This window comes from Rhinolophus sinicus, chromosome 2 (genome assembly GCF_057876585.1).
Source record: "Rhinolophus sinicus isolate RSI-liver-muscle chromosome 2, RSI-T2T, whole genome shotgun sequence".
Taxonomy (NCBI): Eukaryota; Metazoa; Chordata; class Mammalia; order Chiroptera; family Rhinolophidae; genus Rhinolophus; species Rhinolophus sinicus.
Window position 1 is genome coordinate 107,691,775 of NC_142502.1, and position 21,438 is coordinate 107,713,212.

The 21,438-nt window shown below is 50.2% G+C and overlaps 2 protein-coding genes across 2 annotated transcripts; one reads left to right on the forward strand and one right to left on the reverse strand.

Moving 5' to 3' along the window:
- Positions 1 to 2,332: 2,332 nt before the first annotated feature.
- On the forward strand, positions 2,333 to 4,881 carry LOC141571611 (heat shock 70 kDa protein 1). Its single transcript, XM_074332712.2, has one exon. It carries the CDS (start codon positions 2,665 to 2,667, stop codon positions 4,588 to 4,590), a length of 1,926 nt encoding a protein of 641 aa, XP_074188813.1. The 5' UTR covers positions 2,333 to 2,664; the 3' UTR covers positions 4,591 to 4,881.
- Positions 4,882 to 18,682: 13,801 nt separating this feature from the next.
- Positions 18,683 to 21,102, reverse strand: LOC109436735 (heat shock 70 kDa protein 1). The gene has a single exon (XM_074332711.2). It carries the CDS (start codon positions 20,897 to 20,899, stop codon positions 18,974 to 18,976), a length of 1,926 nt encoding a protein of 641 aa, XP_074188812.1. The 5' UTR covers positions 20,900 to 21,102; the 3' UTR covers positions 18,683 to 18,973.
- Between the last annotated feature and the right edge of the window lie 336 nt (positions 21,103 to 21,438).

Below are 21,438 nucleotides of genomic sequence, written 5' to 3' on the forward strand. Positions count from 1 at the left end.
GGGGTGACATTAAGAGTCTCTACAAGTGTTGGTACGCTGGGCAGCTGAGATGGAAGTTTGGAGAATCCCCAGCCAGACTGCATAAAGAAATAGAAAATTCCTGAATTTGACCAGTTTGACTAGACTAAGGAGGTGATTCGTTAGGGAGCCACCTCTGAATGTAAAAAAGTTACCCACCTGCACACACAGACACGCAACCTTTTTGTAACATCAGCTTAGATCAGTCTGAGCAAGTTACAAACAACTGAACGCCTTTGCGGTCCAGAAGAGGTGTTTTGATGTGTGTGTGTAAAAAAACGCACATTGAACAAAGTGTTCAAAAGTGTTCCTTCCCTTTATCAAAAACTGTCTCCTCCCATGTGTGCTCTTATGTTTTCTGTGCTCAAGACAGCTGGGTATAGCAACGAGTCTATTTTCCGGTGGGTTGTGAATCCCCTACTTTTGTTTTAACGTCCCTCACATTTTCAATTCAGGCACCTACCAAGGGGTCTTGCATCCCCACAAAGGATGAAGAAAAAAAGGCCAAAATAAATGACCAAATGCGCTTGTCTTTAAAACAGGAGCGAGGGTAACGCGCAGTAAACTGGAACCTAGGGTGAAATAATTCAGTGGGTGAATAAATTGCACCACCAATACCCTGAGTTTTAGAGGAGTGGGAACTAGGGCCTGCGTCAGGCCAGCCACTCCCAGATTACAGCACAATTCCTGACCAGTTTGCTTAAAACGGGCCGCCTGCCAACCAACCAGCTGTGCCGTGTGATGCAGTTAGAGGACAGGACTTTCCCTGCCCCTCGCTGGCAGACGCACACCCCATTACATTAATTTTAAAACAATGGAGAGGCTAGGGGCTGCAGTGACCGGGCAGAAGACCAAATTCGGGGCTCTGAGGCTAACCCTGGACCTACCCCACACCCCGAGGCTGAAACAGAAATCGTGAAGGCAGATGGGAGAGACGGGAGTGGCTCGTGTTGTGGCTGCTCGCTCACCGGCCATGAAAGAATTCATGAGTCAGGTAGAAATACAGAAGGAAGATTAATTAAAGAAAGAAAAGGTTCAGCTGAATAGAATCTGTGGGAAACTACCGCCCCGAGTCTTTGTTTCATCTCAAGTTTTATATTTTCTACTCAGGATGTACATTTCTTCAGCCTGCAGTGGAACTTTCTAATGAGTTGGGCTTTGGGGGGGGGGGGGGGGGAGGGCGGGGAAGGAGGTGCAGTTAAGCAGGTTATCACTGCCTTTGCATATGTTATGTAGATTTAAATTAGAGTCACGAGTGGATCCCATACAGATACAAAACATTTCCCAAGTCACAGGGCCAGCACTAGGCAGAAGTAAATAGAAACAGTAAAACTAGTATGCATAGTAAATGTGTAGGAAGCAGAACCATCAACAGTTGGTGGAAAGGAAGCAAAGGAAAGAAAAAGAGCTTTCAAAAAGCCCCCAGCTAACTTACACTTGTTAAATCAAATTATACCAGAGATCCGAATGTCAAAATAGAAGATTTAGTGCCACCATTACAATTCCTCTGTCTTAACAGCCCGCACCCCGGGCTGGGAAGGATGAGTGAAAGGGGGAAGCCCCAGAGGCGGTAAAGACAAGTTCTACGGAAAACTGTTTCTTCCTCACGCCGCCAGAGTCCAGCACCAAGCGCAGGGGCGCCCCGGACCCAGCCGGACCCTTTTGTATCCCCGCCCCTGAACAACGCACGTTCCTTCTCCTGGGACGAGCACCTTGTCCAGTTTAAGAACCGCCTGTTTACCTGATTGCTTTTCTTTTGAAAATTCAGATTCCCCTATCCCCAGACAGTCCATCCGTGTAGGTGAAAAACTATGTCAAAAACTATAATGCATTATCTCTGTCCTCCTACTTCCCATTTTTAAATTGGGAAACGCCGCCGATGGCTTTGGCAATCCTCCGGCAGCCAGGGCCAAAGGAATCCTTCGGGGGCGACAGGAACGCGGCCCCGTCCGTCAAGCGCCAAAGTCCAATCACAGTGTCTTTGCCTACACATACCCCACCCTCTTAGAAAACTTCTGGTAACTTTCCTACCTTAAACCACCAAACTAATTTGAGGCCCACCAGCCTCTCACCGCCCTACAGTTCGTACAAGCCAAGAGCTGACCCTTCCGGACAGTATCAACTGGACAGCTGGCCCCGGTACCGGCCCGAAGCGGGCAAACGGAGGGAACGCCCACCCTTCCCAGCGCGGCTGTGGGGCCCCACCCCTTAGGACTCCGGTGTTCTCGCGAAAAGACGACAAGGATCTGGAGAGTTCTGGGAGGGGCGGCACCCAGGACTCTGATTGGCCCGAGGCGGCCTGGGGGGCAGGACGCAAGGAGAACCCGCTGGAAGGTTCCGGGCCAGGCGTCCCCGCCGAGCTCGGTGATTGGGTGGAGCGCGGAGAGGGGGGGTCGAGGAGGAATTACAAATGCAGAGCCGCGGGCCGCGGAGAAGCAGCGAGCCTGTGGAGAGGAGGTGCTTCTCGCGGCGTTGTCCCGGGTGCCTGAGCGCGGCTCCCACAGACCCAGTGCCTCCGCGGACGAGCCCCTGCGTGTCGGGCTTTCGGTTTCCGGCCTCGGAGAGGACCGAGCTTCTGGTCGCGGACCCCGGCCACCGTTGACCAGGCCCGAACCTCAGCGCGGCGCGAGAGAGCGGGACACCGGCATGGCGAAAAGCACGGCCATCGGCATCGACCTGGGCACCACCTACTCGTGCGTGGGGGTGTTCCAGCACGGCAAGGTGGAGATCATCGCCAACGACCAGGGCAACCGCACCACCCCCAGCTACGTGGCCTTCACCGACACCGAGCGGCTCATCGGGGATGCGGCCAAGAACCAGGTGGCGCTGAACCCGCAGAACACCGTGTTCGACGCCAAGCGGCTGATCGGCCGCAAGTTCGGCGACCCGGTGGTGCAGTCGGACATGAAGCACTGGCCTTTCCAGGTGATCAGCGACGGCGACAAGCCCAAGGTGCAGGTGAGCTACAAGGGGGAGACCAAGGCGTTCTACCCCGAGGAGATCTCGTCCATGGTGCTGACCAAGATGAAGGAGATCGCCGAGGCGTACCTGGGCTACCCGGTGACCAACGCGGTGGTCACCGTGCCGGCCTACTTCAACGACTCGCAGCGCCAGGCCACCAAGGATGCGGGGGTGATCGCGGGGCTGAACGTGCTGAGGATCATCAACGAGCCCACGGCGGCCGCCATCGCCTACGGCCTGGACCGGACGGGCAAGGGGGAGCGCAACGTGCTCATCTTCGACCTGGGCGGGGGCACCTTCGACGTGTCCATCCTGACGATCGACGACGGCATCTTCGAGGTGAAGGCCACCGCCGGGGACACCCACCTGGGAGGGGAGGACTTTGACAACAGGCTGGTGAGCCACTTCGTGGAGGAGTTCAAGAGGAAGCACAAGAAGGACATCAGCCAGAACAAGCGAGCCGTGAGGCGGCTGCGCACCGCCTGCGAGAGGGCCAAGAGGACCCTGTCGTCCAGCACGCAGGCCAGCCTGGAGATCGACTCCCTGTTCGAGGGCATCGACTTCTACACGTCCATCACCAGGGCCCGGTTCGAGGAGCTGTGCTCGGACCTGTTCCGTGGCACCCTGGAGCCGGTGGAGAAGGCCCTGCGTGACGCCAAGCTGGACAAGGCCCAGATCCACGACCTGGTCCTGGTGGGGGGCTCCACCCGCATCCCCAAGGTGCAGAAGCTGCTGCAGGACTTCTTCAACGGGCGCGACCTCAACAAGAGCATCAACCCGGACGAAGCGGTAGCCTACGGGGCGGCGGTGCAGGCAGCCATCCTGATGGGGGACAAGTCTGAGAACGTGCAGGACCTGCTGCTGCTGGACGTGGCTCCCCTGTCGCTGGGGCTGGAGACGGCCGGCGGCGTGATGACCGCCCTGATCAAGCGCAACTCCACCATCCCCACCAAGCAGACGCAGATCTTCACCACCTACTCAGACAACCAGCCCGGGGTGCTGATCCAGGTGTACGAGGGCGAGCGGGCCATGACCAAGGACAACAACCTGCTGGGGCGCTTCGACCTGAGTGGCATCCCACCGGCCCCCAGGGGCGTGCCCCAGATCGAGGTGACCTTTGACATCGACGCCAATGGCATCCTGAACGTCACGGCCATGGACAAGAGCACGGGCAAGGCCAACAAGATCACCATCACCAACGACAAGGGCCGCCTGAGCAAGGAGGAGATCGAGCGCATGGTGCAGGACGCGGAGAAGTACAAAGCCGAGGACGAGGTCCAGCGCGAGAGGGTGGCTGCCAAGAACGCCTTGGAGTCCTACGCCTTCAACATGAAGAGCGCTGTGGAGGATGAGGGGCTCAAGGGCAAGATCAGCGAGGCGGACAGGAAGAAGGTGCTGGACAAGTGCCAGGAGGTGATTTCCTGGCTGGACGCCAACACCCTAGCGGAGAAGGAGGAGTTTGAGCACAAGAGGAAGGAGCTGGAGCAGGTGTGTAACCCCATCATCAGCGGACTGTACCAGGGGGCGGGTGGCCCCGGGGCCGGTGGCTTTGGGGCCCAGGCCCCCAAGGGGGGCTCTGGGTCAGGCCCCACCATTGAGGAGGTCGATTAGGAGGCCTTTCCCAGATTGCTCACGTTTGTTGTGGAGACAGATGAGATTCAACACTGCATTGTGCGATATTTGCCTCTCATCTGCTCTCAACTTTGCAACTTGTTTGAGAAGTCAACCAGCGTGTTGGTGAGGTTGTGAATGTGCTTTTTTTTTATTCTTCAGTTGAGTTTATATTGCCATCTTTAGCCCTTTTTTAATTTTTTTTATTTTTTGTAATACTCATACCAACTCAAAGTCTTTTTTTTTTTAACCAACTTCTACTTGAAAGAAAATAAACTCAAAAGAAGTCGAGTGATGTCGTGTCCGTCTCTGTTTCAGTTTGTGTTCCTCATGATGTCTAAGATGGAATGGTAATTTGCCTCTTAGGTACTGTAAGAGATCTGGGGAAGTAAGGCTATTACTGCATTGTGATCCCTTTCTCTTAGGCAAAGGGTATCCTTAGGACGTAAAAAAAATATCCTGCTTATTTGCAGTGGGTTGGGTTTGTCGGTCCAGAACAAGTAAGGGCCACTGGCATGGAGGCCTCAAGGTGGATGAGGGGGTCAAACCTTGTAAGGGTGGCCTCAAAAGGGACTTGGGGATGGGGATGTTCCTGGAGAAGCAGGCAAAAGAGAGGCAGTTAGATGGGAAGGTCATGGCTGTTCGTCTGTGTAAGTACACCCCATATACCAAAGCCCTGATACTTGATCGGGGTTCAACATGAAAGGGAAGGTGAGGCCTGACTTAGAAGTGAGGAGGTAGATGTGGGACGAGCACTGGCTTCCCGACGTTTGCACAAGCGTATTAGCGGCCCTGATCCCTACTTCTATTTTAAATGAGTGTTTGGCTCACGCCCCAGCTTATAGTTCTCATTTATGACAGGATGCTAAGATAGAAATGCCACCTTTAGAGCATTCGGGAAGTGCCCGCAGTGAGTGCCTTTGGGAGGTGTCATTGAGAGTTTGGTGCCCCAGCAGAAGGACCCCAATGTTATAGGGCTCTTATGTGCCAGGCACTGTCCTGGGGCCTTTTACGTGTTTATTAACCCTCATTCCACTACGCTGAGTTTAGGTAGTGTTTGACTTTCACAGGTGAACAAATGGGGAGCTTAAAAAGTACTGGCTTAAGTAAAATTACTTAAAGGTTGAAAATAAGCTCCAGTTCAGCAAAGATGTTGAACCTGGATTCCATGTCAGGTTTTACAGGTTTTTGCCGTGCTGCCCAAGTCCACAAGGATTGTTTATGCATGCCTCCTTCTGGATTAAGTTTCTACCCTAGGTTTTACAGTCCGTACCACTTTTACCTTTACTCCGTTCAGTCCTAAACAGTTATGTCAGATAAGCAATAGGATTGATGACAAAGGTTTAGTCTTACCTGTTAATTTAAAACAGAGGGAAGGAAGCTGCAGCCCTGTACTGGGAAGACCTACTGCAGGCTTCCTTCCCTCGCCCTTCCTGCTGGCATCCTAGAAGTAATCTCCTCCACAGCCTGCTTGTTGGAAAAGGCCTAGCACAATCCCCAAAGCTTGGGGGAGTGAGCCCCTCTAAAACTCAATTGCATCTGGGGGTTACAAAGATGTTTTACAACTAAGTTGAGGTCATGGTTGCACAACGTTGTGAACGTACTGGGTACCACTGAATTGTACACTTTAAAATGGTTATTTTCTGCCCTGTGAATTTCACTTCAACAGCAAAAACAGTAAAAGGAAAAGTCTTCTATCAACATTCTATAAAAGCACTTGGTGAACTTATGTGTACCTCAAAGCCCACCAGCCCTTTCACTAAATACTTGGCTTTGAAGAAAATCCAGTATTCAGGAAATGGCGCATACAGGTAGACCTTGCCATGGAGAAGTTCCCAAATGGAGGTCTGAGACGCTTAGGCCTCCAGGGCAGCTTGTGAAAGCACACTTAACCAGCACGGTAGTTGAGCTGTAGCACTGTGGACTCTAGCCACCACATTAAATCAATGTTCCTGGGGATATGTATTTGCTACAGGACCCTTAGAGATGCAGGAGCATTTGTGACTGCCATGTGCAGATAATAGTGGCTCTTGGGGGTAGGGGAGGAAGTGGCAGGGGATGTGCAGGGTGGGTGGAACAGGGTGGAGATTGGCAAGGACCTCCCAATACCTTTGATGAGAGACAGAGCTTAGGAAAAGCTCCTGAAATAACCTTGGAGGAAATAAAGAGTTCCTATGGCTAGATCAGTCAAGGTTATTGAGTAGGTGTTTTATTAAGAAGTCAACATACAATGTTATTACCTGCATACCGTCGCACAGAGCACTTTGAAAATAACCACTTTGTAAGCTCAAGGAGGTCAGGCTGAGAGAATTGTGGAATTAGCGAAGAAAGTGAAGTGCCATCCCTGGAGGAAGCCATTTTTGGGTAGCAAAAGGAACTACTTTGGGGGAGCGGACGTGCCCAGAGGAAAAATTAGCTGTAGGTGGGGAAACAATTTTTAAAATGCGGTATCTAACCGGATTCCAATCTCACCTCCTATCTCCCCATGCCAGCCCTCAGAAGGCAGGCTGCTATGGTGAAGCGACTGTAACCGGTATCATAAGCATTCTGAACCCAAGATACTGCTTCACTGGTAACACATATACTTAGTCTTATTCCTGGTGTTGAACAGGGTTCTGTCCTCCAAGTTGCTGAAAAAGACAGCCAGTGTGAGAGACGTGGGTAGGGGCGTGGCTTTTGGTTAAAACACGAGACTGGGTTATTTCAGGTGAAGCAGACATTGGCAAGTCCTAAGGGCGGGGGGCGGCGGGGGGGACGAAACTTACGGTACGAATAACGGTAACTATCATCATCCTTCACTCTAATCGAGCACCCTAAATCAGTCCTCTGGGGTCACCCCTAAGGTATCCGGTGCAGTTCAGTGGGACACAGCAACCCCAACCAGCCGGTCGCCCTCTCCAAGCATCGCTCCTTAAAAAGACTCGGACAGCGGAGCAAGTTCCTGGCGCGGAGGTGCACCGGCGCCACCCCGCCGGTCCCGGTAGGGACAAGTCAAGAACCAGAGGAGAGGGCACGACCCACGGGGAAGGAGTCGGGGGTCGGCCCACTCAGGTCGGGAAGACGAAGGAGTCCAGAAGAGCGAATCACTCCCCGGTGTCTTCAACCTGCTTACCCCTCCAAATGTCCCCACGGGAACTAGAGCCGGGCAGTGAGGCGGCGGGGGAGAGAAGTCGGCAGGCTCCCCCCGAGCCGTTGCGCGTTCCCAGCCCGCTGCGCGCTCGCCTGGGGCTGTGGGGACCTTCCCTTCTCGCTTCTGGTCACCCAATTCCTCCGGCTTAGTTGTATGAGTTACCAAAGTTTCCAGTGTTTGCGTCTGTTAGATTAAGAAATTCTAAAGGTCTCTCGATCTATTCTTCCTCCATTAACCCCGTTTTGAAAAAAACAATAGCAAAACAGCGGCACCGGGCAGGCACCTGCGCGGCCAGCTCCGCGGTGAGGCCCGGCGCTTGGCGGCCCCGTCCCCCCCCCCTCCCCCCCTCCCCCCCTCCCCCCCTCCCCCCCCTCCCCCCCTCCCCCCCCCCCCCCCGCCGAGTCTCGCCGGCTCAGCTCCTCCCCCTCCTTGGGGCGGTTCGGGCACTTTCTGGAGTTTTCTGGGCTCGGTGGCCGTGACTGACTGCTGGATTACTCCTCAACGAACAGACTCCTGCCCAAGTGTCCCTACCGCCCAAGCCTGCCCTAGAACACCAAGCTTAGTCACGGCTCTGCATTAAATTTCCGGAAGATTCTGTGAACCACGTACGCCTTCCATAGTAACACCTCTCGCTCCCTTCCCTTCCCCGCCCCCTCGTCCCCCAGTCCTTTCCCCTGTTTCCCACCCAGCAGCCTGGTGTGAAGGGAGTGGGAAGCCAGTCTGGGAGCCACACTGTTCCCCAATATTCCCCGATAAAAATTTTTTTAAAAGTTTCATAAATTTCTGTGCCTCAGCAGCCATTATAGAGGGCCAGTTTTTAAATACATCCACATCAGCTTTTATATGAATTAATATAGTTAGTGGTCTTTGCTGAGTTAAGGGGTAAGCATAGTTGGGTTCTAATATTTATATAAAATTTCTTTCTCAATATTTTTTTCCACTAGCCTTCCTCAACTTCAGTTTGTCCTCAGTTTGCCTCCTTTTCCTCATTCAGAAATAATCAACTTACTAGGACAAAATACTTCCTTTTAACTTCTCTAAAAAATACATACACATCTCTTTTCTTCCTTCTACAATAATATTCCTTCTAAATTCAAAACCATAAAAATAGTATTATTGACAATATAAAAGTTATTTCATATACCTTCAGCGATTATCAACAGCTGGGCTACGTAAGTGTTTAAGAAAAGCCTACAGAACAATTATCAATATGACTAATGTTATTAGCAGGCAGATAAAGACAAACAAATGATTAAGTTCAATATCAATTATGTAGGTATACAGCCATTCTTGATGTCTTGGGATAGCTGTCTACCCCAAATGTCAGTGGTATCTCATCCTCGAGGAGTCTCTCATGTCCACTGATAAGTCCCTTCCAACAAAGTTGGAGAGTGTTTAATTGACGTCTTATCCAATGGATAAAATCTAAATCTCCTGGTTGTGAGTCATGGACTTTGAAATCTTCATCTCCCAGGAGCACACTGAAGTGAAACAGTTACTAATTTATCAATTTCTTGAAGCTGGTTGGTAAGTCCTTGATAATAATATAGAATGTCTTAGTAAGGTTGGTTCATATGTCCCTTCGCGTAGGGTGAACTATGATTAATGAGGAGAAAGGCTGTGTTTACCAAAAGGAATATCTCAGGTTGAGAAACACTAAGGAGACCTTTTGGCCAAGGGAGATTAAAAGCTTTGAAAATTTACCTAGTGAAGTTTTAAATTTGTACATTCCACCAATCCAGAGGACTGGGGTGATAAGCACAATGAAAATGCCATAAAATAGGCCAAATATTACAAATAGATTGCATTATTGGCCCAGTGAAATGAGTCCTTCGGTCACTATGTAACTCACAGAGAATTCCCCAATGGGGGATTTTATTTTTTTAAATAATAACTTACCTACCATTAAGGCTCTTGCTCTCCTGCAAGGGAATGTCTCAACCCAGTGACACAACATACAAATCATGATTAATGCATATAAAATACTTGTATCCTTGAGATGGTGGCATTTCGAAAAAATCCAATTGCCATACCTCAAATGGACCTAAGGGAAGTGGGAAATATCTTTGGGACCCATGGAGTGATTTTTCCAAGGTTATATTTTAGACAACTAGAACATCTGCTATACACTTTATGCGCTACAGTAGGGGAAGGTTTCCAACTATATTCTTTACTCCATGAAATCGTCTTTCTAAGACCCCAATGTGTTAGCTCATGTACATGTTAAAAATAGGTCATTGACTGGTGCAGCCGTTATGGAAGGCAGTGTGGAGGTTCCTCAAAGAATTACGAATAGAATTTCCATATGACCCAGCAATCCCTCTCCTGGGTATCTACCCAAAAAATCTGAAAACATTTAGAGATAAAGACACGTGTGCTCCAATGTTCTTTGCAGCTTTGTTTACTGTGGCCAAGACATGGAAACAACCAAAATGTCCTTCGATAGATGAATGGATAAAGAAGTTGTGGTATATATACACAATGGAATACTATTCGGCGGTAAGAAAAGATGATATAGGAACGTTTGTGACAACATGGATGGATCTTGAGAGAGTAATGCTGAGCGAAACAAGTCAGACAGAAAAAGCAGAGAACCATGTGATTTCACTGATATGTGATATATAAACCAAAAACAACAAAAGAACAAGACAAACAAATGAGAAACAGAAACTCATAGACACAGACAATAGTTTAGTGGTTGCCAGAGGGTAAGGGGGGCGGGGGGTGGGAGATGAGGGAAGGGGGATCGAATATATGGTGATGGAAGGAGAACTGACTCTGGGTGATGAACACACAATGGGATTTATAGATGATGTAATACAGAATTGTACACCTGAAATCTATGTAATTTTATTAACAATTGTCACCCCAATAAATTTAATTTAAAAAAAAATAGGTCATTGAGCCCCTATAGGTAAGATTAGGTCTAAGCTATATCCGTTTGGGTCAAAGGTTCCCCCTTTTCGTTATCATATTCTCTTTTCTTCTTCAGTAGCTATCCACTGGAACTGTAAAAGAGAATCTTTTATGATTTAATAGGGAGAAGAAACATTCGCAGGTCTGGATAATTTGGCTGCTTATTGATATTGGTTTAACTGCAGCATTAGGTAAATTATTTTCCTTTGCTTCCATGGTGGTGGCTTTAGAATGTCCTGGAATTTTGATAATTGCCAATTGTTTCGGTTGCTGTATGACATCTAATTTAAATTCTGCAACCTGTTTTCCATGTTTTATGGGCTGCCCTGAGGAAGTTAAGAAGCCTCACTGCGTCTATAACATTTCGAAGTTGTGAGCTACACCAAAGCTATAGCAACTATCAGTGTAAATACTGGCTATTTGATCGTTGGCTCATTGACAAGCTCCTGTCAGAACAATTAATTCAGCTTGTTGGGCAGCTCTTAATCAGGTAAATGAGAAAAGAACCTTTAATTTATGTTCACCATGGAAGTTATTGCATATCCAGCTTGGTAATATCCCTGTTCATCTTTCAGATAAGAGTCAGCAGTATCAATAAGGTTTCCTGTAAACCATTCCTAGAATCAAGAAGGTGGTCAGTAAGCAGCACACAATTGTGCATGTCTTCATCCTGTAAAGAGGGTAATAAAGTTGTTGGGTTAAGACTGTTACATCGACTTAAAGTAATATTAGGCACAGAAAGCAAGAGTGCTTCATAAGAAGCCAGTCGACCAACAGAAGCGTTGAATGTGATGAGCGTTCAGTGGAGATTCAACAGAATGAGTAACATAAATAAAGGAATGCCTATAACTCTCTGCTGTTTGTTTGCATAACAAAACTGTAGCAGAGATGGCTGTCATGCAGGGAGGGAGCCCTTTAACTACTGAGTTGAATTGTCTAGACTCTAGAGCTTCTTCAGCTGGTTTCCCTTTGAAGTTCCACTGACTTGGATCAGATTGATCTGATTTTAATAAGATATATATAGATTGGGCCTTAATGAAAAGTTTGGAATCTAATTGTGACAGCATGCAGTCAGACCCAGGAACCCTCTAAGCTGGTTTTGTTCTTGGAACAGGAAAGGATATTATTCCTCGAAGTCTTTCAGGGTTCATTACTAGCCTATCTTTAGATATTAGATAACCAAGGTATTTTACCTGGGATAAACAGAATCAAAGCTTGTTCTTTGAGACCCTATGTTCTTTATGGCTAGCTATTGTAATAGGTAAATTGTGTTCTCTTGGGAATCTAATGTATCTTAGTGCATAAGGGTAAATCATCTATATATTGGATTAGAGTAGAATTTCTAGGAAATTCAACATTCAGATCAGCTTTTAGTATCTGAGAGAAGTAGGTGGGACTCTCTGGGTACACCGGAGACATCACTGTCGGAGTAAACTGATCTTTCCAGGTAGAAAAGCAAAGAGGTATTTCCTGTCATTCCCCCCCACCCCAGGAATGCTGGAAAAGGTACTACATAAATCTCTCACTGAAAAATATTGGCAGTATATTCAGGAATAGCTAACATTAGGATTTGGAAGCACAGGTTATTTTCATTTATAGCTCTGAGTTCCTGTGCAAATCTCCATCCTTTCCCACTGGGTTTCTTCGTTGGAAGGATAGGAGAATTACAGGGGCTTGCATTTGGAGTTATAAGGCCCCCCTTTTAAAATGTAATCTTGTATAATGGGCTAATTCCAGCTAGTGCATCAGGACTGAAAGGACATTGGCAAATATTAGGTAGAGGCAAAGTATTATCATTAGTTATTTTAATAGGAGTGGCTGACTTAATCTTGCCAATGTCTGTATTGAAAAAAGCCTAAAGTTGTATTGGAATGTCCTATAACAAACGTTCAGTCTCAAGACTAGTTTCGTCTCATATAATCTTTTAAAACCATTTTTTCACCATTTTCCACATTCATTTTAGTTTTCTTTTGAGATCTGCAGAATCTGAACGATTTTCTAGTGGTATTGTGTCATGGAGTGAAGTGTGCTGCTCATAGGTTGAGCTCCAAAAGGCTGTCACCTCCTGAGCTTCAATTCTCTTACATGTGTTGGTTTCTCTCCCCATCTCAGTTTCTCTCCGTGGCTGTCTAGTACAACCGTGAGGACTCGGAGCGCTAGGTAACCAGCCTTTATGTGCACGTCCCCAGACGAGTCCATTATTTAATTACAGTTGTTTTGGAATTCCCTGTGGGGTCACTGGCCATTTGAGGAGTACCCTCAAACACCTCCACATAGATTCTTTTTTTTTTTTTTTAAAGATTTTATTGGGGAAGAGGAACAGGACTTTATTGGGGAACAGTGTGTATTTCCAGGACTTTTTATTGGGGAACAGTAGTGTGTTCTTCCAAGGACTCATCAGCTCCATCCAACTCAAGTTGTTGTCCTTTCAATCTTAGTTGTGGAGGGCACAGCTCAGCTCCAGGTCCAGTCACTGCTGTTAGTTGCAGGGGGCGCAGCCCACTATCGGTGGGAGTTGAACCGGCAACCTTGTGGTTGAGAGCACATGCTCCTACCAACTGAACCATCTGGCCACCCTCCACATAGATTCTTAGTCACATAAGAATACCCAAAATTTGAGCTGGAGTGAGTAAATGCCCCTTATCTTTGGAGCTGAACAAGTTCAAATTCTAATTTATCCAGCAAAAGGTTTTGTTCAGACTCACAGTAAGCAATTGCAGGTGAAAAGCAGAAATGAAAAAACCAGCCACTATTGTTCTTTTCTCCTGTCTAAGTTATCTCAACTCTTGTCCTTAGCCTGGGTTATCTCATGCTTAACCTTTAATGCCACCTCAAGGATTTTTTTAAACAGCTCAAATAAAGTCAGGGCCTCCTACCTTAAAACAGGGATGTCCAGAATTCCAAGAAAAACTCATCTAAGTTCACCCAATTCGAAGCAAGAGAGCCAGTGGGGTACAATGGGCCCCTGCTGGTACCTAGCACCAAATAAGAATCTAGGTCCTCAGGGTGGTCCTGGCTGGGCTTCTTTGGAATACTGCCAACTGTACCAAGTAAATGTCAACATAAGAAAAATCCAAACCTCTACAGAAGTTTAATTAGAGTTTATTTGAGCCGAACTGACAACAATTGCCAGGAGGCAAAATCTTAACAGATGAAGAAAATGCTGTGGAGAATGGCAATTTTGCAATTTATTTTCTACATTAGAATCAAAGGAGCAGTCCTAAGGAGGATTACAAGAAATCCATTGGTGGTAGATTAAGGCGGTGGGAAAAAGCAAATTGGGGAAATCTCTGAGATTGGATCAAAAGTAAAATGGAGAGACACTTCTTTACATTGGTGGGTACACGGTAGTTAATAGTTGGCACAGCACCTAGAGATGGTGTTCGAGGAACAAGATAACAATGAGGGGTTCTGTGGTCTCCTGCTTTGGTGTGGTGGGTTGTGCCCTGAAGGGTCTGGAAAAGAGGATTACTCTGACATTCCAAGGGTATGTTATCTTAGATGCAAAAAGACAATAGACAAGTCTCACTTAAGGTAAAGATTCACCTTTGTCAAGGAAGTTACAGGCCAAGGATGTGAGTAAAGACTATGACCCACTTTTAGTTAGAAATCTTTATGTTCAGGCCTTCTGTGTGGTTAATTTCAGTCTGAGTTTGTAGGGCCTGCCATGTGGGCCTCCTTTGAGTTTGTCAGGTTTAGCGTGTGGCCCTTTTTCTTCCACAAAACCCAGAGCCAGGCATTATTAACAACCAAATGGCAAAGGCGTCAATGACTTGGGAACCCTACAGATTTCCAGCAGCATGGAAAAAAAAACCTGCGAAAGGAAAACGTGGATTTGCATGTGGACTGTACTTCCATGCTGAGGTTTTTTTGGTTGTTGTTTTTAATTTTCTTTTTTAATGATGAGATACTTGGAAGTTAACTAATTTACACAAGTCTCTATCTCTAAAATAGAATTAAGAGTGTCATAGGAAGCTAGCCATAAGTATTAACAGGATTATATGCGCTTAGTGCACTGCCTGTGACGGTAGTGCTCAAAAGTAGCTACCTTCTCCATTTTCTTTGGGTCCCACACTCTCAGGTCTGATCTCTCAATCAATCATTCTTATTGAGGTGCTTAAAAGCCTGGGGACGATGGCATCATTTTCCACGTATTGTAGAAACTATCTTAAGGTGTCTAGGCAGGGGCATTAGGGCCAAACCGTTTCACTTTCAAAGAGGAGCGCAAAGGCTCAGGCAGCTTCCGCGGCTTGGTCTGGTCACTCAGCTAGTTAGAGACCCAGACATTGAACCTGCGGGTCCTCGTACTCCCTGTCTTGGACTCCTCCCCCACTCGCACAAGCATCCTTTCGTCCTCTAAAGTGGCCACAAAAGAAGGGAGTGAAGAGTGAGTATCGAGTCTGTGCACGCCTTAGGGACACCGTGGGGGCACGTGACCAGCCAGGGACTCCCCTCCTGCTGCTGCTTCTCGCAACCACATCCCCACAAGCTCCCAACCTTCCAGCTTCTCCCAGACTGGCTTCCCACTCCCTTCACACCAGGCTGCTGGGTGGGAAACAGGGGAAAGGACTGGGGGACGAGGGGGCGGGGAAGGGAAGGGAGCGAGAGGTGTTACTATGGAAGGCGTACGTGGTTCACAGAATCTTCCGGAAATTTAATGCAGAGCCGTGACTAAGCTTGGTGTTCTAGGGCAGGCTTGGGCGGTAGGGACACTTGGGCAGGAGTCTGTTCGTTGAGGAGTAATCCAGCAGTCAGTCACGGCCACCGAGCCCAGAAAACTCCAGAAAGTGCCCGAACCGCCCCAAGGAGGGGGAGGAGCTGAGCCGGCGAGATTCGGCGGGGGGGGGGGGGGAGGGGGGGAGGGGGGGAGGGGGGGGGACGGGGCCGCCAAGCGCCGGGCCTCACCGCGGAGCTGGCCGCGCAGGTGCCTGCCCGGTGCCGCTGTTTTGCTATTGTTTTTTTCAAAACGGGGTTAATGGAGGAAGAATAGATCGAGAGACCTTTAGAATTTCTTAATCTAACAGACGCAAACACTGGAAACTTTGGTAACTCATACAACTAAGCCGGAGGAATTGGGTGACCAGAAGCGAGAAGGGAAGGTCCCCACAGCCCCAGGCGAGCGCGCAGCGGGCTGGGAACGCGCAACGGCTCGGGGGGAGCCTGCCGACTTCTCTCCCCCGCCGCCTCACTGCCCGGCTCTAGTTCCCGTGGGGACATTTGGAGGGGTAAGCAGGTTGAAGACACCGGGGAGTGATTCGCTCTTCTGGACTCCTTCGTCTTCCCGACCTGAGTGGGCCGACCCCCGACTCCTTCCCCGTGGGTCGTGCCCTCTCCTCTGGTTCTTGACTTGTCCCTACCGGGACCGGCGGGGTGGCGCCGGTGCACCTCCGCGCCAGGAACTTGCTCCGCTGTCCGAGTCTTTTTAAGGAGCGATGCTTGGAGAGGGCGACCGGCTGGTTGGGGTTGCTGTGTCCCACTGAACTGCACCGGATACCTTAGGGGTGACCCCAGAGGACTGATTTAGGGTGCTCGATTAGAGTGAAGGATGATGATAGTTACCGTTATTCGTACCGTAAGTTTCGTCCCCCCCGCCGCCCCCCGCCCTTAGGACTTGCCAATGTCTGCTTCACCTGAAATAACCCAGTCTCGTGTTTTAACCAAAAGCCACGCCCCTACCCACGTCTCTCACACTGGCTGTCTTTTTCAGCAACTTGGAGGACAGAACCCTGTTCAACACCAGGAATAAGACTAAGTATATGTGTTACCAGTGAAGCAGTATCTTGGGTTCAGAATGCTTATGATACCGGTTACAGTCGCTTCACCATAGCAGCCTGCCTTCTGAGGGCTGGCATGGGGAGATAGGAGGTGAGATTGGAATCCGGTTAGATACCGCATTTTAAAAATTGTTTCCCCACCTACAGCTAATTTTTCCTCTGGGCACGTCCGCTCCCCCAAAGTAGTTCCTTTTGCTACCCAAAAATGGCTTCCTCCAGGGATGGCACTTCACTTTCTTCGCTAATTCCACAATTCTCTCAGCCTGACCTCCTTGAGCTTACAAAGTGGTTATTTTCAAAGTGCTCTGTGCGACGGTATGCAGGTAATAACATTGTATGTTGACTTCTTAATAAAACACCTACTCAATAACCTTGACTGATCTAGCCATAGGAACTCTTTATTTCCTCCAAGGTTATTTCAGGAGCTTTTCCTAAGCTCTGTCTCTCATCAAAGGTATTGGGAGGTCCTTGCCAATCTCCACCCTGTTCCACCCACCCTGCACATCCCCTGCCACTTCCTCCCCTACCCCCAAGAGCCACTATTATCTGCACATGGCAGTCACAAATGCTCCTGCATCTCTAAGGGTCCTGTAGCAAATACATATCCCCAGGAACATTGATTTAATGTGGTGGCTAGAGTCCACAGTGCTACAGCTCAACTACCGTGCTGGTTAAGTGTGCTTTCACAAGCTGCCCTGGAGGCCTAAGCGTCTCAGACCTCCATTTGGGAACTTCTCCATGGCAAGGTCTACCTGTATGCGCCATTTCCTGAATACTGGATTTTCTTCAAAGCCAAGTATTTAGTGAAAGGGCTGGTGGGCTTTGAGGTACACATAAGTTCACCAAGTGCTTTTATAGAATGTTGATAGAAGACTTTTCCTTTTACTGTTTTTGCTGTTGAAGTGAAATTCACAGGGCAGAAAATAACCATTTTAAAGTGTACAATTCAGTGGTACCCAGTACGTTCACAACGTTGTGCAACCATGACCTCAACTTAGTTGTAAAACATCTTTGTAACCCCCAGATGCAATTGAGTTTTAGAGGGGCTCACTCCCCCAAGCTTTGGGGATTGTGCTAGGCCTTTTCCAACAAGCAGGCTGTGGAGGAGATTACTTCTAGGATGCCAGCAGGAAGGGCGAGGGAAGGAAGCCTGCAGTAGGTCTTCCCAGTACAGGGCTGCAGCTTCCTTCCCTCTGTTTTAAATTAACAGGTAAGACTAAACCTTTGTCATCAATCCTATTGCTTATCTGACATAACTGTTTAGGACTGAACGGAGTAAAGGTAAAAGTGGTACGGACTGTAAAACCTAGGGTAGAAACTTAATCCAGAAGGAGGCATGCATAAACAATCCTTGTGGACTTGGGCAGCACGGCAAAAACCTGTAAAACCTGACATGGAATCCAGGTTCAACATCTTTGCTGAACTGGAGCTTATTTTCAACCTTTAAGTAATTTTACTTAAGCCAGTACTTTTTAAGCTCCCCATTTGTTCACCTGTGAAAGTCAAACACTACCTAAACTCAGCGTAGTGGAATGAGGGTTAATAAACACGTAAAAGGCCCCAGGACAGTGCCTGGCACATAAGAGCCCTATAACATTGGGGTCCTTCTGCTGGGGCACCAAACTCTCAATGACACCTCCCAAAGGCACTCACTGCGGGCACTTCCCGAATGCTCTAAAGGTGGCATTTCTATCTTAGCATCCTGTCATAAATGAGAACTATAAGCTGGGGCGTGAGCCAAACACTCATTTAAAATAGAAGTAGGGATCAGGGCCGCTAATACGCTTGTGCAAACGTCGGGAAGCCAGTGCTCGTCCCACATCTACCTCCTCACTTCTAAGTCAGGCCTCACCTTCCCTTTCATGTTGAACCCCGATCAAGTATCAGGGCTTTGGTATATGGGGTGTACTTACACAGACGAACAGCCATGACCTTCCCATCTAACTGCCTCTCTTTTGCCTGCTTCTCCAGGAACATCCCCATCCCCAAGTCCCTTTTGAGGCCACCCTTACAAGGTTTGACCCCCTCATCCACCTTGAGGCCTCCATGCCAGTGGCCCTTACTTGTTCTGGACCGACAAACCCAACCCACTGCAAATAAGCAGGATATTTTTTTTACGTCCTAAGGATACCCTTTGCCTAAGAGAAAGGGATCACAATGCAGTAATAGCCTTACTTCCCCAGATCTCTTACAGTACCTAAGAGGCAAATTACCATTCCATCTTAGACATCATGAGGAACACAAACTGAAACAGAGACGGACACGACATCACTCGACTTCTTTTGAGTTTATTTTCTTTCAAGTAGAAGTTGGTTAAAAAAAAAAAGACTTTGAGTTGGTATGAGTATTACAAAAAATAAAAAAAATTAAAAAAGGGCTAAAGATGGCAATATAAACTCAACTGAAGAATAAAAAAAAAGCACATTCACAACCTCACCAACACGCTGGTTGACTTCTCAAACAAGTTGCAAAGTTGAGAGCAGATGAGAGGCAAATATCGCACAATGCAGTGTTGAATCTCATCTGTCTCCACAACAAACGTGAGCAATCTGGGAAAGGCCTCCTAATCGACCTCCTCAATGGTGGGGCCTGACCCAGAGCCCCCCTTGGGGGCCTGGGCCCCAAAGCCACCGGCCCCGGGGCCACCCGCCCCCTGGTACAGTCCGCTGATGATGGGGTTACACACCTGCTCCAGCTCCTTCCTCTTGTGCTCAAACTCCTCCTTCTCCGCTAGGGTGTTGGCGTCCAGCCAGGAAATCACCTCCTGGCACTTGTCCAGCACCTTCTTCCTGTCCGCCTCGCTGATCTTGCCCTTGAGCCCCTCATCCTCCACAGCGCTCTTCATGTTGAAGGCGTAGGACTCCAAGGCGTTCTTGGCAGCCACCCTCTCGCGCTGGACCTCGTCCTCGGCTTTGTACTTCTCCGCGTCCTGCACCATGCGCTCGATCTCCTCCTTGCTCAGGCGGCCCTTGTCGTTGGTGATGGTGATCTTGTTGGCCTTGCCCGTGCTCTTGTCCATGGCCGTGACGTTCAGGATGCCATTGGCGTCGATGTCAAAGGTCACCTCGATCTGGGGCACGCCCCTGGGGGCCGGTGGGATGCCACTCAGGTCGAAGCGCCCCAGCAGGTTGTTGTCCTTGGTCATGGCCCGCTCGCCCTCGTACACCTGGATCAGCACCCCGGGCTGGTTGTCTGAGTAGGTGGTGAAGATCTGCGTCTGCTTGGTGGGGATGGTGGAGTTGCGCTTGATCAGGGCGGTCATCACGCCGCCGGCCGTCTCCAGCCCCAGCGACAGGGGAGCCACGTCCAGCAGCAGCAGGTCCTGCACGTTCTCAGACTTGTCCCCCATCAGGATGGCTGCCTGCACCGCCGCCCCGTAGGCTACCGCTTCGTCCGGGTTGATGCTCTTGTTGAGGTCGCGCCCGTTGAAGAAGTCCTGCAGCAGCTTCTGCACCTTGGGGATGCGGGTGGAGCCCCCCACCAGGACCAGGTCGTGGATCTGGGCCTTGTCCAGCTTGGCGTCACGCAGGGCCTTCTCCACCGGCTCCAGGGTGCCACGGAACAGGTCCGAGCACAGCTCCTCGAACCGGGCCCTGGTGATGGACGTGTAGAAGTCGATGCCCTCGAACAGGGAGTCGATCTCCAGGCTGGCCTGCGTGCTGGACGACAGGGTCCTCTTGGCCCTCTCGCAGGCGGTGCGCAGCCGCCTCACGGCTCGCTTGTTCTGGCTGATGTCCTTCTTGTGCTTCCTCTTGAACTCCTCCACGAAGTGGCTCACCAGCCTGTTGTCAAAGTCCTCCCCTCCCAGGTGGGTGTCCCCGGCGGTGGCCTTCACCTCGAAGATGCCGTCGTCGATCGTCAGGATGGACACGTCGAAGGTGCCCCCGCCCAGGTCGAAGATGAGCACGTTGCGCTCCCCCTTGCCCGTCCGGTCCAGGCCGTAGGCGATGGCGGCCGCCGTGGGCTCGTTGATGATCCTCAGCACGTTCAGCCCCGCGATCACCCCCGCATCCTTGGTGGCCTGGCGCTGCGAGTCGTTGAAGTAGGCCGGCACGGTGACCACCGCGTTGGTCACCGGGTAGCCCAGGTACGCCTCGGCGATCTCCTTCATCTTGGTCAGCACCATGGACGAGATCTCCTCGGGGTAGAACGCCTTGGTCTCCCCCTTGTAGCTCACCTGCACCTTGGGCTTGTCGCCGTCGCTGATCACCTGGAAAGGCCAGTGCTTCATGTCCGACTGCACCACCGGGTCGCCGAACTTGCGGCCGATCAGCCGCTTGGCGTCGAACACGGTGTTCTGCGGGTTCAGCGCCACCTGGTTCTTGGCCGCATCCCCGATGAGCCGCTCGGTGTCGGTGAAGGCCACGTAGCTGGGGGTGGTGCGGTTGCCCTGGTCGTTGGCGATGATCTCCACCTTGCCGTGCTGGAACACCCCCACGCACGAGTAGGTGGTGCCCAGGTCGATGCCGATGGCCGTGCTTTTCGCCATGCCGGTGTCCCGCTCTCTCGCGCCGCGCTGAGGTTCGGGCCTGGTCAACGGTGGCCGGGGTCCGCGACCAGAAGCTCGGTCCTCTCCGAGGCCGGAAACCGAAAGCCCGACACGCAGGGGCTCGTCCGCGGAGGCACTGGGTCTGTGGGAGCCGCGCTCAGGCAACCGGGACAACGCCGCGAGAAGCACCTCCTCTCCACAGGCTCGCTGCTTCTCCGCGGCCCGCGGCTCTGCATTTGTAATTCCTCCTCGACCCCCCCCTCTCCGCGCTCCACCCAATCACCGAGCTCGGCGGGGACGCCTGGCCCGGAACCTTCCAGCGGGTTCTCCTTGCGTCCTGCCCCCCAGGCCGCCTCGGGCCAATCAGAGTCCTGGGTGCCGCCCCTTCCAGTACTCTCGGGGTTTTGCTGGAACTTGCTGCGCGGGGGAGGGTCGGGCGGATGTGGGGGTGGGAGGGGCCTTTGGTCCGCGCGTACGCGGTCGCTCTCCTGGTGAAGCTAGGAAGGGGGCGGGGGCGACGGTGGTGACGCCGGTTCCCT